Source organism: Lithobates pipiens, unplaced genomic scaffold (genome assembly GCF_037356315.1).
Source record: "Lithobates pipiens isolate NorthernLeopardFrog02 unplaced genomic scaffold, aLitPip1_a1.2 Scaffold_1, whole genome shotgun sequence".
Taxonomy (NCBI): Eukaryota; Metazoa; Chordata; class Amphibia; order Anura; family Ranidae; genus Lithobates; species Lithobates pipiens.
Window position 1 is genome coordinate 230,706,750 of NW_027507685.1, and position 19,873 is coordinate 230,726,622.

Below are 19,873 nucleotides of genomic sequence, written 5' to 3' on the forward strand. Positions count from 1 at the left end.
TGAAATGTTATGTCTATTTTATAAAAGTATATGTATGTAATGATTTCCTTAACCACTTCAGTATCGGACATTCTCCCCCTTCCTGCCCAGGTAAATTTTCAGCACTGTCACTTTTTAAATGACAATCGCGCTGTCATGCTACACTGTACGCAAACAACATTTTTATCATTTTGTTCCCACAAATAGAGCTCTCTTTTGGTGGTATTTGATTACCTCTGCGGTTTTTATTTTTTGATAAAGAAATAAAAAATACCAACAAATTTTGAAAAACTGTTATTACATTTTTTTATTTTTTACTGTTATTAAATTTTTTTAAATACGTAAGTTTTCTCCTTCACTGATTGGTGGTGATGAGGCTGCACTGATGAGGTGGCACCAATGAGATGGCACTGATATGCAGCACTGATGAGCACTTATGGGTGGTACTGATGGGCATTGATAGGTGGCACTGATAGGCACTGATGGGCACTGATAGGCAACACTGGGCACTGAAAGGATGCAATAATGGGTACTTATGGGTGGCACTGGTGGACACTGATAGATGGCACTGATGGGCATAACTGATAAGGAGCCACAGGCAGGCATTATTAATGGGCACTGATTGGCATAATTTGTGGGCACAGATTGGCATCCCTGGTGGCCATGGGTGGCATACCTGATGGTCATCAGTGGTGGGCATCCCTGGTGGTCCTGGGTGGGCATCCTTGAGGGGGCTGATAATCAATCAGCGCAGACCCCCCCTGTCAGGAGAGCAGCCGATTGGCTCTCCTCTACTAACGTCTGTCAGATGGACACAGTTGATCACGTGGTAAAGAGTCTCCGTCTACCTAGATTGGAGTTGTGGTGTATCAGACTGACATGCCGCAGACTGACATGCCGCACCACAGATCGCTGGGGCCTCCATGGGCGTGCGCTGGCTTGTTATCCTGATCACGACATATGATGTCCAGTTGGATAACTGAACCACCGCCCAGCTGTCATTTTGCTATAGGCCGGACAGGAAGTGGTTAAAATGGACATGGGCATATTATGCATATAATATATGTGATATATTTGAATTATCCATATAACTGTGGACCTGCAACTTCTGATGTTTTAATGCTTCTCCGGGCCTCAAAGAAAAGTGTTTAAATGAAGAACAGTTCTTGATAAATAAACCAGTTTCTCCTTTTTAATTTTCCAGTACTGCAATGGACTATGAAAGGGAGAACTGGATTGCTATTTGCAAATAAACTGTTCTTCCTTTGGGCACTTTTTTTTTGCATGAGGTCCTCTCTTTTACAGAATCACACAGCCTCCGACGTCACCTCTCAATTATTCCCAACCCTATTGGATCTCCAGTATATTCCGTTAAAGTGTATATCGATGATGTGGAGTTGGCAAGTTACAGCGATGAAACCCGTATTTTTCAGTCCAGCTTAAAAGGGAATGTTAATGCCGAATACTGGATAGATCTCACTTTAAATCTCCAAAATGCTCAGCTGGCTCACAAACATCATGTTAAGTTTGTAAATGATGTTTTAAATCAAACACATGGTAAGTATTAAGATGCCTCATTTGTGATTATATTCTGTGTTGCAACCCTCCAATTTGCTTGTGTGGTTTTTGTTTGGCTTATGGTACTAATAAACGACCTGATTAAAGCAAGAGATACAAACAGTCTGAGCTTTTGAAGCAACTAGGCCATGTAGAATATAAAACCTCTTCAGGGATTATGACTGACAACTGAATGTAACCAGAAGAATACCTTAAAAAAAAAAACAATGTGAGTCCCCCAAATTCCATAACAGACCCCTGGAGTCCAGGTATGGTTTTTAAGGAGACATCACAGAAAAAAAAAATGTTTGGGGGTCCCCAAAATTCCATACAAGACTCTTAGCGGTCTTTATTGATTTTAAGGTGGAATTGCACTCAAAAACAAGAAAAAAATTATGGGTGCACTGAATGGAAATGTTGGTGCCAAAACTGAAACCAAAAATGCAGGATGCACTTAGCCGAAAACCAAAACTGACAGTTTTTAAACATTTAAAAAAATGAAAATTTACTGAATGAAGTGGACTCACATGCCAGCGACAGTGAGTCAATCATGCTTGAAATGCTAGAACATGGGACGTGGGGTTGGGGAAAACGGGATCTTACTAAACCAATGGCTCTTGTGCCCCCTCCCTATTATACCCTATTATACCAAACTGAAGATATGGCACGAAACTGTTTAAGTGACTTAGGTACTGGTGCGGTAGCTAAAAATATCCTGGTCAGATGGCTAAGGAAGGAGGAATCGATTTCTAATATCGCTGACTTAAAACCGAAGCAGGTGGAGGAATGTTGGAGGAACTTGGAGATGGAAGGGGTGACCAACAAACAGAAAGAGATTGTTTGTTTGGATGGGTTTCCATGAGTGTTTGCTGACAATTACCTTAATGGAAATTGAGAGATTTGGTGAGAAATGAGAGATGTGTAAGGGAAGGATGTGGTGCGATTGAAAGAGTAAGAAACGTGTTTTTGGAGAGCTTTTTTGTTAAAAATGTTTGGGGTAGGTTGGCGGGTTTTGTGAAAAATGTGTTGGGGGTGAAGGAGGTTACACAAGAGTTATGTTTGTATGGTCTGGTGGGTGGTGGGTTTGCTGTGAAAAGGAGGGGGTGGATTTTGTCAGCAATTGTGAAGGAGGTGGTTTGGGAAGCAAGATGTGGCTATAGAAAAGGATATTTTGTTCTGTCTGAGGAAGAATGTACAGAGTGGGTGCTGAGTAAATTGTATCATGTTGTGTTATATGAGCGGAAGAAGTTGGGAGTGGCGGAGGCAGATGCTTTTTGGAATTTTGGGAGGTGGAGGTTGGGATAGGTTAAATAAGATATGTTTGTTTTTTATGTTTTTTTTGTCTTTTTACTGTTGCTTTTTTAAAGAGTTTTTTTTATATAAAATACTTACCTGGATGATGTGAGGAAGGTTACAAAGTCTCTTGAGAGTGGATTGATGGAGTTCTGAGTATACGATTCATGCTGACAGGAAGAAAAATAAAATCATGGTTGTTTCATCTGAACTTCTGAACACCAATTCTACTGCAAGGGTGGATTATTTTCATGCTTTATCTCATTTGAACTCACTTCATGATATAGTGATCCATCATTGGTTCAGACCTTTGGGACTTTTATTTTAATTAAAATTTTTCCCTTTTTAGCACATTTTCATTTTACTATACATGTTTTATACCATTGTATGTTACAATATATTAGTATATGTTTTTCTCACTGTATGACATATAGCACTTTGGTTTGGGATCACTTTAGCGGTACAATTCGTTATACATTTTCCTAAAATATTGTCACTTTTTTTGGTAGCTGCTTTTATCACTACTTGGGTTAGCGCAGTAATTTCATACACTATAATCTTTTACTTAAACACACTGCTAATAGTATTAGTAAAATTTACATTTGGTGCAGCTCTAGCAGACATGAAACAGGAGATGGTCCGAGACTGCAGACATAGTACAGGAAATGGTCAGAGACTGCAGACATAGTTCAGGAGATGGTCAGAGACTGCAGACATGCTACAAGAGATGGTCAGAGACTGCAGACTTAGTACAGGAGATGGTCAGAGACTGCAGATATAGTACATGAGATGATCAGAGACTGCAGACATGATACAAGAGGTCACTGCAGTCTCTCCAGTGCCCTCACATACCCCTAGTACCGGTGATGTTAGAGGGGTTCGGGGTCACCGTTTATGTAAACAGATGACCCAGCCTCCTCTGACAACATGGAGAAAGCCATAGGGAAGTCCCCGTGTCTCAGAGGAGGGCGGGGTCACCGGGGTTAGTGATGGCCGAACGGTTCGCCCGGCGGTCGTTTCGCGGCGAATTTCCGACTTTCGCCGTCCGCGGGTTCGAACGCCTTTTTCCGTCGTTCGCCCCGGCGGACTTACGTGTTTAATGTATACAAGAACTTTAACCTTTCGTGACACGTTTATCATGTGTTACAGGACAACCAATTGAGACATGACAGCTCATGGACACTTGGACATTCCCCCTAACCTATAAATACACCCGATCCGGTGGCCATTTTACATTCTTTCTTCTGTCACTGTAGGGAAAGGATCCTGTGTGGAGTAGGGACAGAGAAAACGCTAGCTATTTGGTACACAAAAGTTCTTTTCAGGACTGGTATAGGTGTTAGGTCAGCAGCCTGAGTTTCTTTTGTCAGTTTAGATAAAGGGACAGAGCGCTGTATGCTGCTATTTTAGGGACAGCTCAGCCAGATTAGTCTTTCTTCATCATCATCATCATCATCATCATTAGCTGTTACTATCAGGTCCACAAAAGAGCTGTTCCAGCTAATCGTTCCAGCCTACTCTTTTTTGCCAATTTGTATAGGGACAGGCAGGAAGCAGTGTGTCAGGCAGTGAGGATAATTTTAAAGACTTGCTGTTACTATTAGTTCCACAAAGGTTCTTTTCAGGACTGGTATCAGTGGTACGGTAATAGGCTTGTACACGTATAATATTCTTTCTTCCAAATATAGAAAGAATATTATACTTGACTGCTGCCCTTCTGCTGCAGTCTGCTAATCATTCACAACTCACTTGTTCCACAAAGCTCTTTATCAGGACTGGTAACTTGGTCTGTCTAGGGTGCTACGGTACATAGGCTTGGGTGCGGTACAGTCTGCTGTTCTGTAAGGACCGCTATCGGTCCACAATACATAGGGTTGCCGTGCACTACTGCTGACCGCTGCCCTATACTGCAGCAGTCCTTCATTGGTATAGGGACTGACGTACAGTCTGCTAATCACTAACACACAACCTGCTTGGTCCACAAAAGTTCTTATAAGGACTGGTAACTTGGTATAGGGTGCTACGGTACATAGGCCTGAGTGCGTTACAGTCTGCTGTTCTGTAAGGACCGCTATCGGTCCACAATACATAGGGTTGCCGTGCACTACTGCTGACCGCTGCCCTATACTGCAGCAGTCCTTCAGCGGTATAGGGACTGACGCACAGTCTGCTAAACACTAACACACAACCTGCTTGGTCCACAAAAGTTTTTATAAGGACTGGTAACTTGGTATAGGGTGCTACGGTACATAGGCCTGAGTGCAGTACAGTCTGCTGTTCTGTAAGGACCGCTATCGGTCCACAATACATAGGGTTGCCGTGCACTACTGCTGACCGCTGCCCTATACTGCAGCAGTCCTTCATTGGTATAGGGACTGACGTACAGTCTGCTAATCACTAACACACAACCTGCTTGGTCCACAAAAGTTCTTATAAGGACTGGTAACTTGGTATAGGGTGCTACGGTACATAGGCCTGAGTGCGTTACAGTCTGCTGTTCTGTAAGGACCGCTATCGGTCCACAATACATAGGGTTGACGTGCACCACTGCTGACCGCTGCCCTATACTGCAGCAGTCCTTCAGCGGTATAGGGACTGACGTACAGTCTGCTAAACACTAATACACAACCTGCTTGGTCCACAAAAGTTCTTATAAGGACTGGTAACTTGGTATAGGGTGCTACGGTACATAGGCTTGAGTGCGGTACAGTCTGCTGTTCTGTAAGGACCGCTATCGGTCCACAATAGATAGGGTTGACGTGCACCACTGCTGACCGCTGCCCTATACTGCAGCAGTCCTTCAGCGGTATAGGGACTGACGCACAGTCTGCTAAACACTAACACACAACCTGCTTGGTCCACAAAAGTTTTTATAAGGACTGGTAACTTGGTATAGGGTGCTACGGTACATAGGCCTGAGTGCGTTACAGTCTGCTGTTCTGTAAGGACCGCTATCGGTCCACAATACATAGGGTTGCCGTGCACTACTGCTGACCGCTGCCCTATACTGCAGCAGTCCTTCATTGGTATAGGGACTGACGTACAGTCTGCTAATCACTAACACACAACCTGCTTGGTCCACAAAAGTTCTTATAAGGACTGGTAACTTGGTATAGGGTGCTACGGTACATAGGCCTGAGTGCGTTACAGTCTGCTGTTCTGTAAGGACCGCTATCGGTCCACAATACATAGGGTTGACGTGCACCACTGCTGACCGCTGCCCTATACTGCAGCAGTCCTTCAGCGGTATAGGGACTGACGTACAGTCTGCTAAACACTAATACACAACCTGCTTGGTCCACAAAAGTTCTTATAAGGACTGGTAACTTGGTATAGGGTGCTACGGTACATAGGCTTGAGTGCGGTACAGTCTGCTGTTCTGTAAGGACCGCTATCGGTCCACAATACATAGGGTTGCCGTGCACTACTGCTGACCGCTGCCCTATACTGCAGCAGTCCTTCATTGGTATAGGGACTGACGTACAGTCTGCTAATCACTAACACACAACCTGCTTGGTCCACAAAAGTTCTTATAAGGACTGGTAACTTGGTATAGGGTGCTACGGTACATAGGCCTGAGTGCGTTACAGTCTGCTGTTCTGTAAGGACCGCTATCGGTCCACAATACATAGGGTTGCCGTGCACTACTGCTGACCGCTGCCCTATACTGCAGCAGTCCTTCATTGGTATAGGGACTGACGTACAGTCTGCTAATCACTAACACACAACCTGCTTGGTCCACAAAAGTTCTTATAAGGACTGGTAACTTGGTATAGGGTGCTACGGTACATAGGCCTGAGTGCGTTACAGTCTGCTGTTCTGTAAGGACCGCTATCGGTCCACAATACATAGGGTTGACGTGCACCACTGCTGACCGCTGCCCTATACTGCAGCAGTCCTTCAGCGGTATAGGGACTGACGTACAGTCTGCTAAACACTAATACACAACCTGCTTGGTCCACAAAAGTTCTTATAAGGACTGGTAACTTGGTATAGGGTGCTACGGTACATAGGCTTGAGTGCGGTACAGTCTGCTGTTCTGTAAGGACCGCTATCGGTCCACAATACATAGGGTTGCCGTGCACTACTGCTGACCGCTGCCCTATACTGCAGCAGTCCTTCATTGGTATAGGGACTGACGTACAGTCTGCTAATCACTAACACACAACCTGCTTGTTCCACAAAAGTTCTTATAAGGACTGGTAACTTGGTATAGGGTGCTACGGTACATAGGCTTGAGTGCGGTACAGTCTGCTGTTCTGTAAGGACCGCTATCGGTCCACAATAGATAGGGTTGACGTGCACCACTGCTGACCGCTGCCCTATACTGCAGCAGTCCTTCAGCGGTATAGGGACTGACGTACAGTCTGCTAAACACTAATACACAACCTGCTTGGTCCACAAAAGTTCTTATAAGGACTGGTAACTTGGTATAGGGTGCTACGGTACATAGGCTTGAGTGCGGTACAGTCTGCTGTTCTGTAAGGACCGCTATCGGTCCACAATAGATAGGGTTGACGTGCACCACTGCTGACCGCTGCCCTATACTGCAGCAGTCCTTCAGCGGTATAGGGACTGACGTACAGTCTGCTAAACACTAATACACAACCTGCTTGGTCCACAAAAGTTCTTATAAGGACTGGTAACTTGGTATAGGGTGCTACGGTACATAGGCTTGAGTGCGGTACAGTCTGCTGTTCTGTAAGGACCGCTATAGGTCCACAATAGATAGGGTTGACGTGCACCACTGCTGACCGCTCACCTATACTGCAGCAGTCCTTCAGCGGTATAGGGACTAAGAGTTTTGTCACAGGGTCATTTAAAAAATGACATGCAGAGGAAGAGGCAGGCCCTTCCGCAGGGGTGGTAGGGGTAGGGCAGGAGCAACAGGCTTGAGCCAAAGTGGGAAGTTGCAGAAGGTGCGTTCAATTACTTTAAAGGATGCACCAGACTTGGTTGAGTGGCTCGCTCAGCCTTACTCTTCTGCACCCTCCTCATCCTCTCGATCTGCACCCTCTTCTTCACTCTCTGCTATGTGCACCCCCAAAGACACTACCACCAACAACACGACCACCACCACCACCACCACATACCTTCCGCTTGAGTCACTGGAATTATTTTCCGATCCATATCAAGAGGACATTTCTGATGCGCAGCCACTCTTGGTATTGGATCAGGAAGAGGAGGTAGCAACAAGCGCTACTCAGCAGTCTGACGCCAGTACCCAGATCAGCCCAAGGAGGAGGTTGGTCCCCGGTGTTGCTGCCTACTCTACTTATAGCGGTGGGGAAGGTGACGTTGATGATGACGTGTCTAGTGATGTCACGTGGGTGCCCACAAGAGAGGAAGAGGAGGGGAGTTCAGAGGGAGATATGGACCAGCAGATAGGGAGGAGAAGCAGCAATGACTTACATTGCACAGCAGGGACAAAGCAGACTGCAAATGTATCAGGAGCGAGTCATCGACCATGTACGGTCACATCTGGCGCTCCCAGGACACCGGCACATGGCTCCGCAGTGTGGGCTTTTTTTAACGTGTCCGCTGCTGACAATAGCGTTGCCATCTGCAATCTTTGCAGTCAACGCGTTAGTCGCGGTAAGCCCAATACTCACCTAGGGACGACCGCCTTAAGAAGGCACATGAGCAGCCATCACCGAGCCCAGTGGGAGCAACGGAACACACAAAGCCACACTGCAGGCTCTCACCGTCCAGCCTCGTCTTCTACTTCTCCTTCTCCTCTCTCCTCACAATTGTCCTCCACTCCACCTTCCATCACGCCAAGCTCACATTTTTCTGCAAAAAGGCAGGCTTCCGTGGGCCTAATGTTTGAGCGTAAAAAAATGATGACGCCGGATAACCCTCTTGCCCAACGGTTGGCGGCTGGCTTGTCAGAACTCATAGCCCGCCAACTACTGCCATATAAACTGGTGGACTCGGAGGCCTTTCGCAAATTTGTGGCCATTGGAACACCACAATGGAAGGTCCCAGGAAGGAAGTATTTCTCAGAGAAGGGCATCCCAGAGCTATATGGCCATGTTCAGCGGCAAGTGAATGTATCTCTGGCACACAGTGTCGGTGCCAAGATACATCTGACCACAGACACGTGGTCTAGCAAACACGGGCAGGGAAGGTATATCAGTTTTACTGCCCACTGGGTGAACCTTCTGACGGCCGTCAAGCATGTAACCCGTGGCACCCGTGTAGATTTGGTTTTACCGCCACGGATTGCATGCAGGCCTGACTCTTCTTCTCCTCCTCCTACTCCATCCTCCTCCCTCTCCTCCTCAGCTGCCTCCTCCTTTTCCGCTGCTAGCGTCTCTTCCACTGCACCGCCCAAGCTCCCCAGAACCTATTCCACATGCCAGGTGAGACGTTGCCATGCCGTGCTGCGTCTGTTGTGCCTGGAAGCAAAGAGCCACACTGGCCCGGCACTCCTTTCAGCTTTGCGTTCACAGGCAGATGAGTGGCTAACACCGCTCAATTTGACAGTTGGTAAAGTGGTGTGTGACAACGGTGCCAATCTGCTTAGCGCATTGAAACAGGGCAAAATCACGCACGTGCCGTGCATGGCACACGTCTTAAACTTGGTCGTGCAGCGATTCCTTGTCAAATACCCTGGGGTCCAGGACATCTTGCGGCAGGCAAGGAAAATCTCGGCCCATTTCAGAAGATCTTACACGGCCATGGCTCGCCTTGCTGACATTCAGCGGCGACACCATCTGCCGGTCAGACGTCTTATTTGCGATTGCCCGACGCGATGGAACTCAACCTTCTATATGCTTGATAGGCTGCTCCAGCAGAAACGTGCAGTTAACGTCTACCTGTATGAACTCTGCGAAAGAAACGGTTCTGGGGAGCTGGGTTTTTTTTCACCGCGCCAGTGGCTGCTCATGCGCGACACATGCAGACTTCTGCGGCCATTTGAGGAGATCACCAAACTGGTCAGTCGCAGCCATGGCGCCATCAGTGACATGGTACCTTATGCCTTCTTTCTGGAGCGTGCATTGCGTCGTGTCATTGATCAGGCTGTGGAGGAGCAGGAGCGGGAAGATGAGGAAGTCGCAATGCTGGATGAATTCCCAGGGGGGGCTACTCTATCTGAGACAAGTCAACAACAGGAGTCTGATGAGGAGTCAGAGGAGGATGGTGCCGGGGCGGATGAGCAGGAGCAAGAAGAGCATGCTTTAAACCTTTCTGGGATCCCTGTTGTGCGAGGATGGGGAGAGGAGAATGAAGAGGACGACATTATCCTGGATGATGAGCAGGAGCCAGGCCACCACACCGCTTCCACTTTAGTGCAAATGGGGGCCTTCATGCTCCAGTGTTTTAATAGGGACCCCCGTATAAAAAGCATGAGGGTCAAGGACCAGTACTGGGTGGCAACGTACTTAGACCCCCGGTACAAACACAAAATGGCGGAAATGTTACCGCCGTCGCAGAGGGCTGTCAGAATGCAGCACTTCCAGGCCTTGCTTCGAGAAATGCTGCATTCTGCTTTTGCGTGCGCTGGCAGAGGAGCAATTCCCACTCCCAGAGAAGGATTTGCGGGTACCAATCCAACAGCGCCTGCAAGAAGAGGCCGGTTTGAAGATGTGTTGGTGACTTCGGATATGAGGTCATTCTTTCAGCCGACCCATCGACAGGTGTCATCCGGATCCAGCATCAGGGAACGCCTAGACCGTCAGGTGTCCGACTACATTGGGTTAACGGCCGATGTGGACGCTCTGAGGAGTGATGAACCCCTAGACTACTGGGTGGGCAGGCTTGACCTCTGGCCAGAGCTTGCCCAATTTGCAATCGAACTGTTGGCTTGCCCCTCATCCAGTGTCCTGTCCGAAAGGACGTTCAGCGCAGCAGGGGGGATTGTGACCGATAAGCGTACTCGCCTAGCTCACCACAGTGTTAACTACCTCACATTTCTAAAAATGAATGAGGCATGGATCTCGGAGGAATTCAACACATGTGATCAGTAGACCATGTATATGTCTATAAACAATTTTTGGAATCAAGCACACAGACCTTCTTAATTCATTTGGCTCACTTCCCTGACCCAAAAAAGCACACCGTACTATATGCCCCTACCCTCCTCTTTGAAGAGGTTGAGCGGTGTCATATTTCTACTGGGGCTGCTTATTATGAGGGGTTCCCACCATCCCTGTGCTGTGCTGACTTCCTCCTGGGTGTTCTTATTATGAGGGGCTCCCACCATCCCTGTGCTGTGCTGACTTCCTCCTGGGGGTTCTTATTATGAGGGGATCACACCATCCCTGTGCTGTGCTGACTTCCTCCTGGGGCTGCTTACGGTGCTGCTGTCAGCGCTGTATGTCACGGAGCTGCTGTCAGCGCTGTATGTCACGGAGCTGCTGTCAGCGCTGTATGTCACGGAGCTGCTGTCAGCGCTGTATGTCACGGAGCTGCTGTCAGCGCTGTATGTCACGGAGCTGCTGTCAGCGCTGTATGTCACGGAGCTGCTGTCAGCGCTGTATGTCACGGAGCTGCTGTCAGCGCTGTATGTCACGGAGCTGCTGTCAGCGCTGTATGTCACGGAGCTGCTGTCAGCGCTGTATGTCACGGAGCTGCTGTCAGCGCTGTATGTCACGGAGCTGCTGTCAGCGCTGTATGTCACGGAGCTGCTGTCAGCGCTGTATGTCACGGTGCTGCTGTCAGCGCTGTATGTCACGGAGCTGCTGTCAGCGCTGTATGTCACGGAGCTGCTGTCAGTGCTGTATGTCACGGAGCTGCTGTCAGCGCTGTATGTCACGGAGCTGCTGTCAGCGCTGTATGTCACGGAGCTGCTGTCAGCGCTGTATGTCACGGTGCTGCTGTCAGCGCTGTATGTCACGGAGCTGCTGTCAGCGCTGTATGTCACGGAGCTGCTGTCAGCGCTGTATGTCACGGAGCTGCTGTCAGCGCTGTATGTCACGGAGCTGCTGTCAGCGCTGTATGTCACGGAGCTGCTGTCAGCGCTGTATGTCACGGTGCTGCTGTCAGCGCTGTATGTCACGGAGCTGCTGTCAGCGCTGTATGTCACGGAGCTGCTGTCAGTGCTGTATGTCACGGAGCTGCTGTCAGCGCTGTATGTCACGGAGCTGCTGTCAGCGCTGTATGTCACGGTGCTGCTGTCAGCGCTGTATGTCACGGAGCTGCTGTCAGCGCTGTATGTCACGGAGCTGCTGTCAGCGCTGTATGTCACGGAGCTGCTGTCAGCGCTGTATGTCACGGAGCTGCTGTCAGCGCTGTATGTCACGGAGCTGCTGTCAGCGCTGTATGTCACGGTGCTGATGTCAGTGCTCTGTATTACGGTGCTGCTGTCAGTGCTCTGTATCTCCTGCACCCTCTTGTTTGCCTACCCTGGTCCCTGACCTTCCCTCTCCTCCATTGCCTTCATTAGCTCCATAGTCCTGAATTGTCAGAACAATTTCCCAAATAAAAAAAAAATGCTTGTAGTTATCGATCCCAAATTCACCTCATACATGTATTATGCTATTGTCCAGGTGGTGGGACTACGTGCTACCCCCTAATAATTACCCCGTGGCCGCAAATTCGACCTAAAGGTTTGCGAAATTCGCCTCCCATTGAAGTCAATGGAGCCCGCGGCGAACGGTCGTTTTCGCGAACGTTTGTGTCCGTTCGCGTTTCGCGTTCGCGAAACGTCCCGTCGGAAGTTCGTCCATCACTAACCGGGGTCCTCCGTTATTTAAGAAGTGTCAGAAAAATCGAAGCGTCACACGGCTGAAGACTCCCACAAAGGCGGATCGTGCGGATGGAGCAGAGAAGAAGCCGGAGCAAGATGCGAGATGAGAAGAACGGAGGAAGAAGAAGAAGATGAAGAAGAAGAAGAAGATGAAGAAGAAAATGGAGGAACAAGAACAACACCGAAGGAAGACAAGAAGAAAGAAGATGAAAGAAGAAGAGGAAATTAATAAAGGACTTGTCAAAAACCGTCTCTTGTGTTTTTTAGTCTTTTTTTTCACTTTTTTGTGAAATGGTAGGGGTACATTTGTACCCCATTACCAATTCACATGGGGGCAGGATCTGGTAGATCCCTTGTTAAAGGAGAATTCCAGATTCCGATAAGCCCCCTGCCCGCAGACCCCCACAACCACCGGGCAAGGGTTGTGAGGATGAGGCCCTTCTCCCCATCAACATGGGGAGAAGGGCATATGAGGGCATATGGCCTGGTATGGTTCAGGAGGGAGGCCACTCTCTCGCTCCTCCCCCTCTTTTCCTGCCGCCTGCCGGGTTGCGTGTACGGAAAGTTTCTGGTATGGATTTTGAGGGGGACCCCCACGCCATTTATTTTTTAAAATGTTGGCGCGGGGTTCCCCTTAATATCCATACCAGACCTGAAGGACCTGGTATGGAATTTAGGGGGACCCCTGCGCATTTTTTTTTATTTTGGTTCGGGGTTCTCCTGTGGGGAAATCCCCATGCCGTTTTTATCAATGAACTTTTATGTACATTGCAGACCAACAATTCATTGTAGCCGCGAGTAGTTTTAAATGAGTTTTTTCCTTTAGAAATTTAATTTCGCTCTCAGACTATTGTAAACACGGGAAACATGCGCCCCTTTACAGGCATACTATAGGCACCCCCCAGGTACAAAATTTAAAGGAATATTACACTTTTATTGTTTCACTTTAAGCATTATTAAAATCACTGCTCCCGAAAAAACAGACATTTTTAAAACTTTTTTTTGCATTGATACATGTCCCCTGGGGCAGGACCCGGGTCCCCAAACACTTTTTATGACAATACCATGCATATAAGCCTTTCAAATTAGCACTTTTAATTTCTCCCATAAACTTTTTAAGGGTGTTCTGCGGCTTTCAAATTTGCCGCGAACACCCAAAATTGTTCGTTGTTCGGCAAACTGGCAAACAGCCAATGTTCTAGTCGAAAACATGAGTTTGACTTGAATATAAAGCTCATCCTTGTTCAACACACAGGACAGCGATCACTGCTCTCAATAACAGAGAGCTGTGATTTCTGTCCTGTCACTAGGCAGAACGGGGAAATGCTTTGTTTACAAAAGCACCTCCCCGTTCTTCCTCTCCATGACATGATCGCAGGCACCCGGCAGACATCTTGTCCGTGGGACCCACGGTCACAGAGACCGTGGCAGCGGCGCATGCCCACGACACCGTTTCTTAAAGGGGACATACCTGTATGCCAGGCATGTCCAAAGTCCGGCCCGCGGTCCGGTTTTGAACGGCCCGCCTGCTCTTTCTCAATTTATTGTGCCATGGGAGCAGGGCTGTCAGATCAGCCGATCCCCGGCACTGTGAGAAGCTCCGTGAGCTTCAAAAGTGAAAGTAAAGTGCAAAGGATTGTGCTGTGCTCTCTGCTTCCCCCTACAGTGCAGTACCCAGCTGAATGAGGAAGCTGCAAAGGTACTGTACTATAAGCTAGATTCGTGTTAAAAAGGCCTTTATTCATGTGTGTGTATGTATGTATGTGTATGCATGTGTCTGTATTTGTGTGCATGTATGTCTGTATGTGTGTATGTGCACATGTGTCTGTATGTGTGTGTGTGCACATGTGTCTGTATGTGTGTGTGCACATGTGTCTGTGTGTGCGTGCGCACATGTGTCTGTGTGTGTGTGCGCACATGTGTCTGTATGTGTGTGTGCGCACATGTGTCTGTATGTGTGTGTGTGCACATGTGTCTGTGTGTGTGTGTGTGCACATGTGTCTGTATGTGTGTGTGCACATGTGTCTGTATGTGTGCACATGTGTCTGTGTGTGTGCACATGTGTCTGTATGTGTGTGTGTGCACATGTGTCTGTATGTGTGTGTGTGTGCACATGTGTCTGTGTGTGTGTGTGTGCACATGTGTCTGTATGTGTGTGTGTGCACATGTGTCTGTATGTGTGTGTGTGCACATGTGTCTGTGTGTGTGTGTGTGTGTGCGCACATGTGTCTGTATGTGTGTGTGCACGCACATGTGTCTGTATGTGTGTGTGCGCGCACATGTGTCTGTATGTGTGTGTGTGCACATGTGTCTGTGTGTGTGCACATGTGTCTGTGTGTGTGTGTGTGTGCGTGTGTGTGCACATGTGTCTGTATGTGTGTGTGTGCACGTGTGTCTGTATGTGTGTGTGTGCACATGTGTCTGTATGTGTGTGCACATGTGTGTGTGCGCACATGTGTCTGTATGTGTGTGTGCGCGCACATGTGTCTGTATGTGTGTGTGCGCGCACATGTGTCTGTATGTGTGTGTGCGCGCACATGTGTCTGTATGTGTGTGTGCGCGCACATGTGTCTGTATGTGTGTGTGTGTGCGCGCACATGTGTCTGTATGTGTGTGTGTGTGCACATGTGTCTGTATGTGTGTGTGTGTGTGTGTGTGCACATGTGTCTGTGTGTGTGCACATGTGTCTGTATGTGTGTGCGCGCACATGTGTCTGTATGTGTGTGTGCGCGCACATGTGTCTGTATGTGTGTGTGCGCGCACATGTGTCTGTATGTGTGTGTGCGCGCACATGTGTCTGTGTGTGTGTGTGCACATGTGTCTGTGTGTCTGTATGTGTGTGTGCGCACATGTGTCTGTATGTGTGTGCACATGTGTGTGTGTGCGCACATGTGTCTGTATGTGTGTGTGTGCGCACATGTGTCTGTATGTGTGTGCACATGTGTGTGTGCGCACATGTGTCTGTATGTGTGTGTGCGCGCACATGTGTCTGTATGTGTGTGTGCACGCACATGTGTCTGTATGTGTGTGTGCGCGCACATGTGTCTGTATGTGTGTGTGCGCGCACATGTGTCTGTATGTGTGTGTGCGCGCACATGTGTCTGTATGTGTGTGTGTGTGCGTGCACATGTGTCTGTATGTGTGTGTGTGTGCACATGTGTCTGTATGTGTGTGTGTGTGTGTGTGTGTGTGTGTGTGCACATGTGTCTGTGTGTGTGCACATGTGTCTGTATGTGTGTGTGCACATGTGTCTGTATGTGTGTGCGCGCACATGTGTCTGTATGTGTGTGTGCGCGCACATGTGTCTGTATGTGTGTGTGCGCGCACATGTGTCTGTATGTGTGTGTGCGCGCACATGTGTCTGTGTGTCTGTATGTGTGTGTGCGCACATGTGTCTGTATGTGTGTGCACGTGTGTGTGCGCACATGTGTCTGTATGTGTGTGTGTGCGCACATGTGTCTGTATGTGTGTGTGCGCGCACATGTGTCTGTATGTGTGTGTGCGCGCACATGTGTCTGTATGTGTGTGTGTGCACATGTGTCTGTATGTGTGTGTGTGCACATGTGTCTGTGTGTGTGTGTGTGTGTGTGTGTGTGCACATGTGTCTGTATGTGTGTGTGCACATGTGTCTGTATGTGTGTGTGTGCACATGTGTCTGTATGTGTGTGTGTGCGCACATGTGTCTGTATGTGTGTGTGTGTGTGTGTGTGTGTGTGCACATGTGTCTGTAGGTGTGTGTGTGCACATGTGTCTCTATGTGTGTGTGCACATGTGTCTGTATGTGTGTGTGTGCACATGTGTCTGTGTTTTTTTTTTTTTTTATTGCACTGCACCAAAAGCACCCTACATTTTCCAATGTGTGGGGTACCATTAAGAATTAACGGTGCCCCCTAAAGTGCAGAGCATTCGCCTGTGTGTTGGGAACGAGTGCGACAAAGGCAAGAGAATTCTTGTTGGGCTGTGTATTGGCGCTCGGATGGACACACTTAGACCACATTTTCAATGGTTCAAAGAATGTCAGGCAAAATGGTCGGCCCTCAGGCATGTTCACTTCATCAAATCCGGCCCACTTTGAAAAAAGTTTGGACACCCCTGCTGTATGCCATTTTGCCTACCAGTGCCAGTCTGCCAACGTAAATCGGCGTGCCCTAGTTGGCAAACGGTTAAAACTGTCACCTTTAGTGGTGGTAGTAATCCAATCATTTTCATAGCTTTGTAATTAGTATCTACTTGGTGAATACTAATTCAAAGATTGCGAGTGGAGATACAACAACGAGAATTGTTTTCTGTTTTGCCAGACTATTTAATGTAGGCAGCTGTACTATTTGGGGGGGTCAGTTTCTTACACATTTTACTGGAGCAAGACTACTCAATAAAGACAAATTAGCCCAAATTAGATGTAAAGAGCTAGTAGGGACTGCAAAGCTATGCAAATGATGATGCCCAAAGTTGGGCTTTAACTAAAAATAATAATTAATTAAAAAAAAAAAATTTCTCAGTTTTTGCAAGAACTTATAACTACATGCAGAGAAATGTCTTTATGTCTGTCTGATAACTGTACTGTACCCTCTTCTATGTACATCATCCGTTAGATAAGCAGGGGAGGCACGGGAAAAATCTTAAGGCAGCTCTTGAGGATAACAGTCCAGTGACACCAATTTCTTTTCTATTCAGGAAAGAATGTTTACCAGCAGATGTCTGCCTGCACAATGGATGGAGATGGAAAATATGATGGATATTTGAAGTTTGCACAAAACGGGAAGGATTTTATCGTGTTTGATAAAAATCAGACACTCTATATACCTATGACCTTTCAGACTCAAGTTATAGCCCACCACTACAACAAAAATACTGCTTATGGCTCTCGTAACAAATATGGTTTAGAAGTTTTATGCACTGAACAGCTACATAGTTACCTCAAATATGCAAGCTTTGAGTTGGAGAAAAAAGGTGAGAACCTGTTGAAATATGATATCTAATATATACCTTTCACCTTTATCTCTTTGGCTATGGCAAGTAAAAGGCAAATAAAGCTGCGTTAAATATTTGGTAGAGAAAACAAAAGCCTATATAAAGAACATATCACTGAGTAAATTTGTTCCATAGCAAGCTGACATTTATGTCTATTCAGATACTGCAAGTGTAATTTGCTAAAATATCAAAAAATGTGTCCAAATATAAATATTTAATACACTAATAGCGCTTATAAAATCCAAGAGTATTTGGACTTGATGCACAGTCCACTTTTGATAAAATAAGAAGCAAAAATGTAAAAAAGAGATAAAAGGTGATCCGCTCCAGAAGAAAAGAATTAGAGGTAAGTTATAATTCATTGATCCAGACGATTAACCATCTCCGCGACACTTGTATGACAATCCCCCAAAGGAAGCTCACTTACCAGATATTACTGGATATACTGCATATCTTTGGGTGTGCTGTTGTCAGCAAGGCTCTGTGAATCTTCATCTAATACTGGTGGGTAGGTATATGGATGTCAGGTGGCTATAATTAGCAATCACTGCATCTTTCCATCTATATTTCTTGATCATACATCACGGGACACAGGAGCTTCATTACATAGTGGGTTATATAGGCACCTCTGGTGATTGGACACTGGTTGACCCTAATTAAGGAGAATTCCTCCCCTATATAACCCCTCCCATCCGGGAGGCACCTCAGTTTTTTCGCCAGTGTCTGGTCGATGGTCACGTAAAACTTAGCTCTATGCGGGTCCCGGCGAGGGCCGAAGGGCTACAACAAACCGGATCCATACCTCGGGCCGATATTTGACTCCCAAGATGGTATGGTACCCGGGCCTCGTCTGCCGAAGACACGAGGTTTTGCCTGTAAGTCCTCTCCATTGGAAGACTGGACTCTGGGACAACCAGACTTGGGGTACTGTTTACTCAGGGCGCCCGTAAGTTTCTGGCAGAGTTTTTTACAAGGCCCAGGTAGGAGGATCTTTTCGTAAGAACCCCAGATACGCCTGAAGGTTGGCTAACAATACCCGCCGTGATGGGTGAAGGCTGGAATTGGTCTGAACACAGCAATTCCTGCGGCGGGGAACAGGTATGGGAAGTCATCCTATATATTTAATATATGAATGGATTTCTTCATTGTGAGTAGTTGTATGTCTTACCTGGTTTCCACCACTTGAGGGAGTAAGAGCAGCCTGATGCATACTTACATGCCTTTCAATACAAACACGCTCAGTGAAATGCCTGGTTCTCCCAGCTACTCACGTCTCCTTGCAGTCCCTGCCACAATAAAGGTAAAAAAGGGGTCCCACGCAGATCAGGGGGTCCCATGTCACTCCTTTTGGGTTCTCCTCCCCCCCCCGGATCCCGCGGTCCTCGTGCACCGGGCGCGCTCCCGGCCTAATGGGGAAGGGGGGGGTGTGGTTGCCAGCTGTGCACAATCAGGTGCTCAGTGCTGCAGTGCAGGCGCCAAAACGGCCATTTTAAAAGCCCAGAGCGTCAGGGGACTGTAAGGTGAGACACAGGAGCTGTGGGCTGTAAGCATCCGTGGGGATTGGATCCAGGCGAACCTTAAGACACCTACTCGGCATCATATTGTGCAGTTAAGCTTATATTGATTTATTGTGAGACTTTAAGCACAACAAAGTGATTGCATTTTACACTAGTAACTCTGCTTTGTAGCTCAGTACTATGTCTCCTCGTAAGAGGGTTTCAGGGGCAGGTAACAAAAGCACTGGCAAATCACCGCCTAGGTCCAGGGGTTCCAAAAGTGCATGCAGATTACCATCCCCCTCTGCAAGAGTGGAGCCTGCATCTCAAGACGAGTCAGTGCCCCTTTCAGGCTTTGCAGCCTCTCCTAATGTCGCAGCCCCGGTCTGTCACTGAGGACTCCCTTAGGGCTTCATTGGAGAGTTTTGAAGGGAGGATAATGAATTTTATTTCTGCTTCCCTAAAAGATAGCAGAAAAAGGGGTAGATCCCCTCCCTCTGCTGAAATCCCTCTCTCAGACAGTTGCTCTGAAAATGAGGAGAGATCCCTATCTTTAGAAAGGGATCATGAGCAGTCGGATCAGTCAGAGGATGAGGAGTTAGTCCCCTCCTCCCAGGCACTCAGAAAGCAGGTGCAGTATTACACTAAATTGGTGCGTACCACGTTCAGAATGCCGGCTGCTGAAGTCGCTACATCCTCTGTCTCTTCCCTGGGAGTCAGGAAAGCCCCACAGACTGCTTGTTCCTTCCCAATTCATCCTTTAATGGCTGACTTGATGTATGAGGACTGGGGACATCCCGATAAACTGTTTACTCCTCCCAAGAGGTTTTCTATGAATTATCCCGTGGAGGAAAGTTTCACCAAGAAATGGGGGGCCCCATCT

General features: G+C 47.5%; 1 protein-coding gene across 1 annotated transcript in view; it reads left to right on the top strand.

Annotated features, from left to right (window-relative positions):
* The window catches only part of LOC143984317 (major histocompatibility complex class I-related protein 1-like), a 95,068-nt gene that overhangs the window by 17,890 nt on the left and 57,305 nt on the right, over positions 1 to 19,873 (top strand). The window contains exons 2-3 of the mRNA XM_077484563.1: positions 1,285 to 1,536; positions 17,198 to 17,473. Of these exons, the coding sequence (XP_077340689.1) occupies positions 1,285 to 1,536; positions 17,198 to 17,473 (528 nt within the window). The remainder of the gene's footprint in view (positions 1 to 1,284; positions 1,537 to 17,197; positions 17,474 to 19,873) is intronic.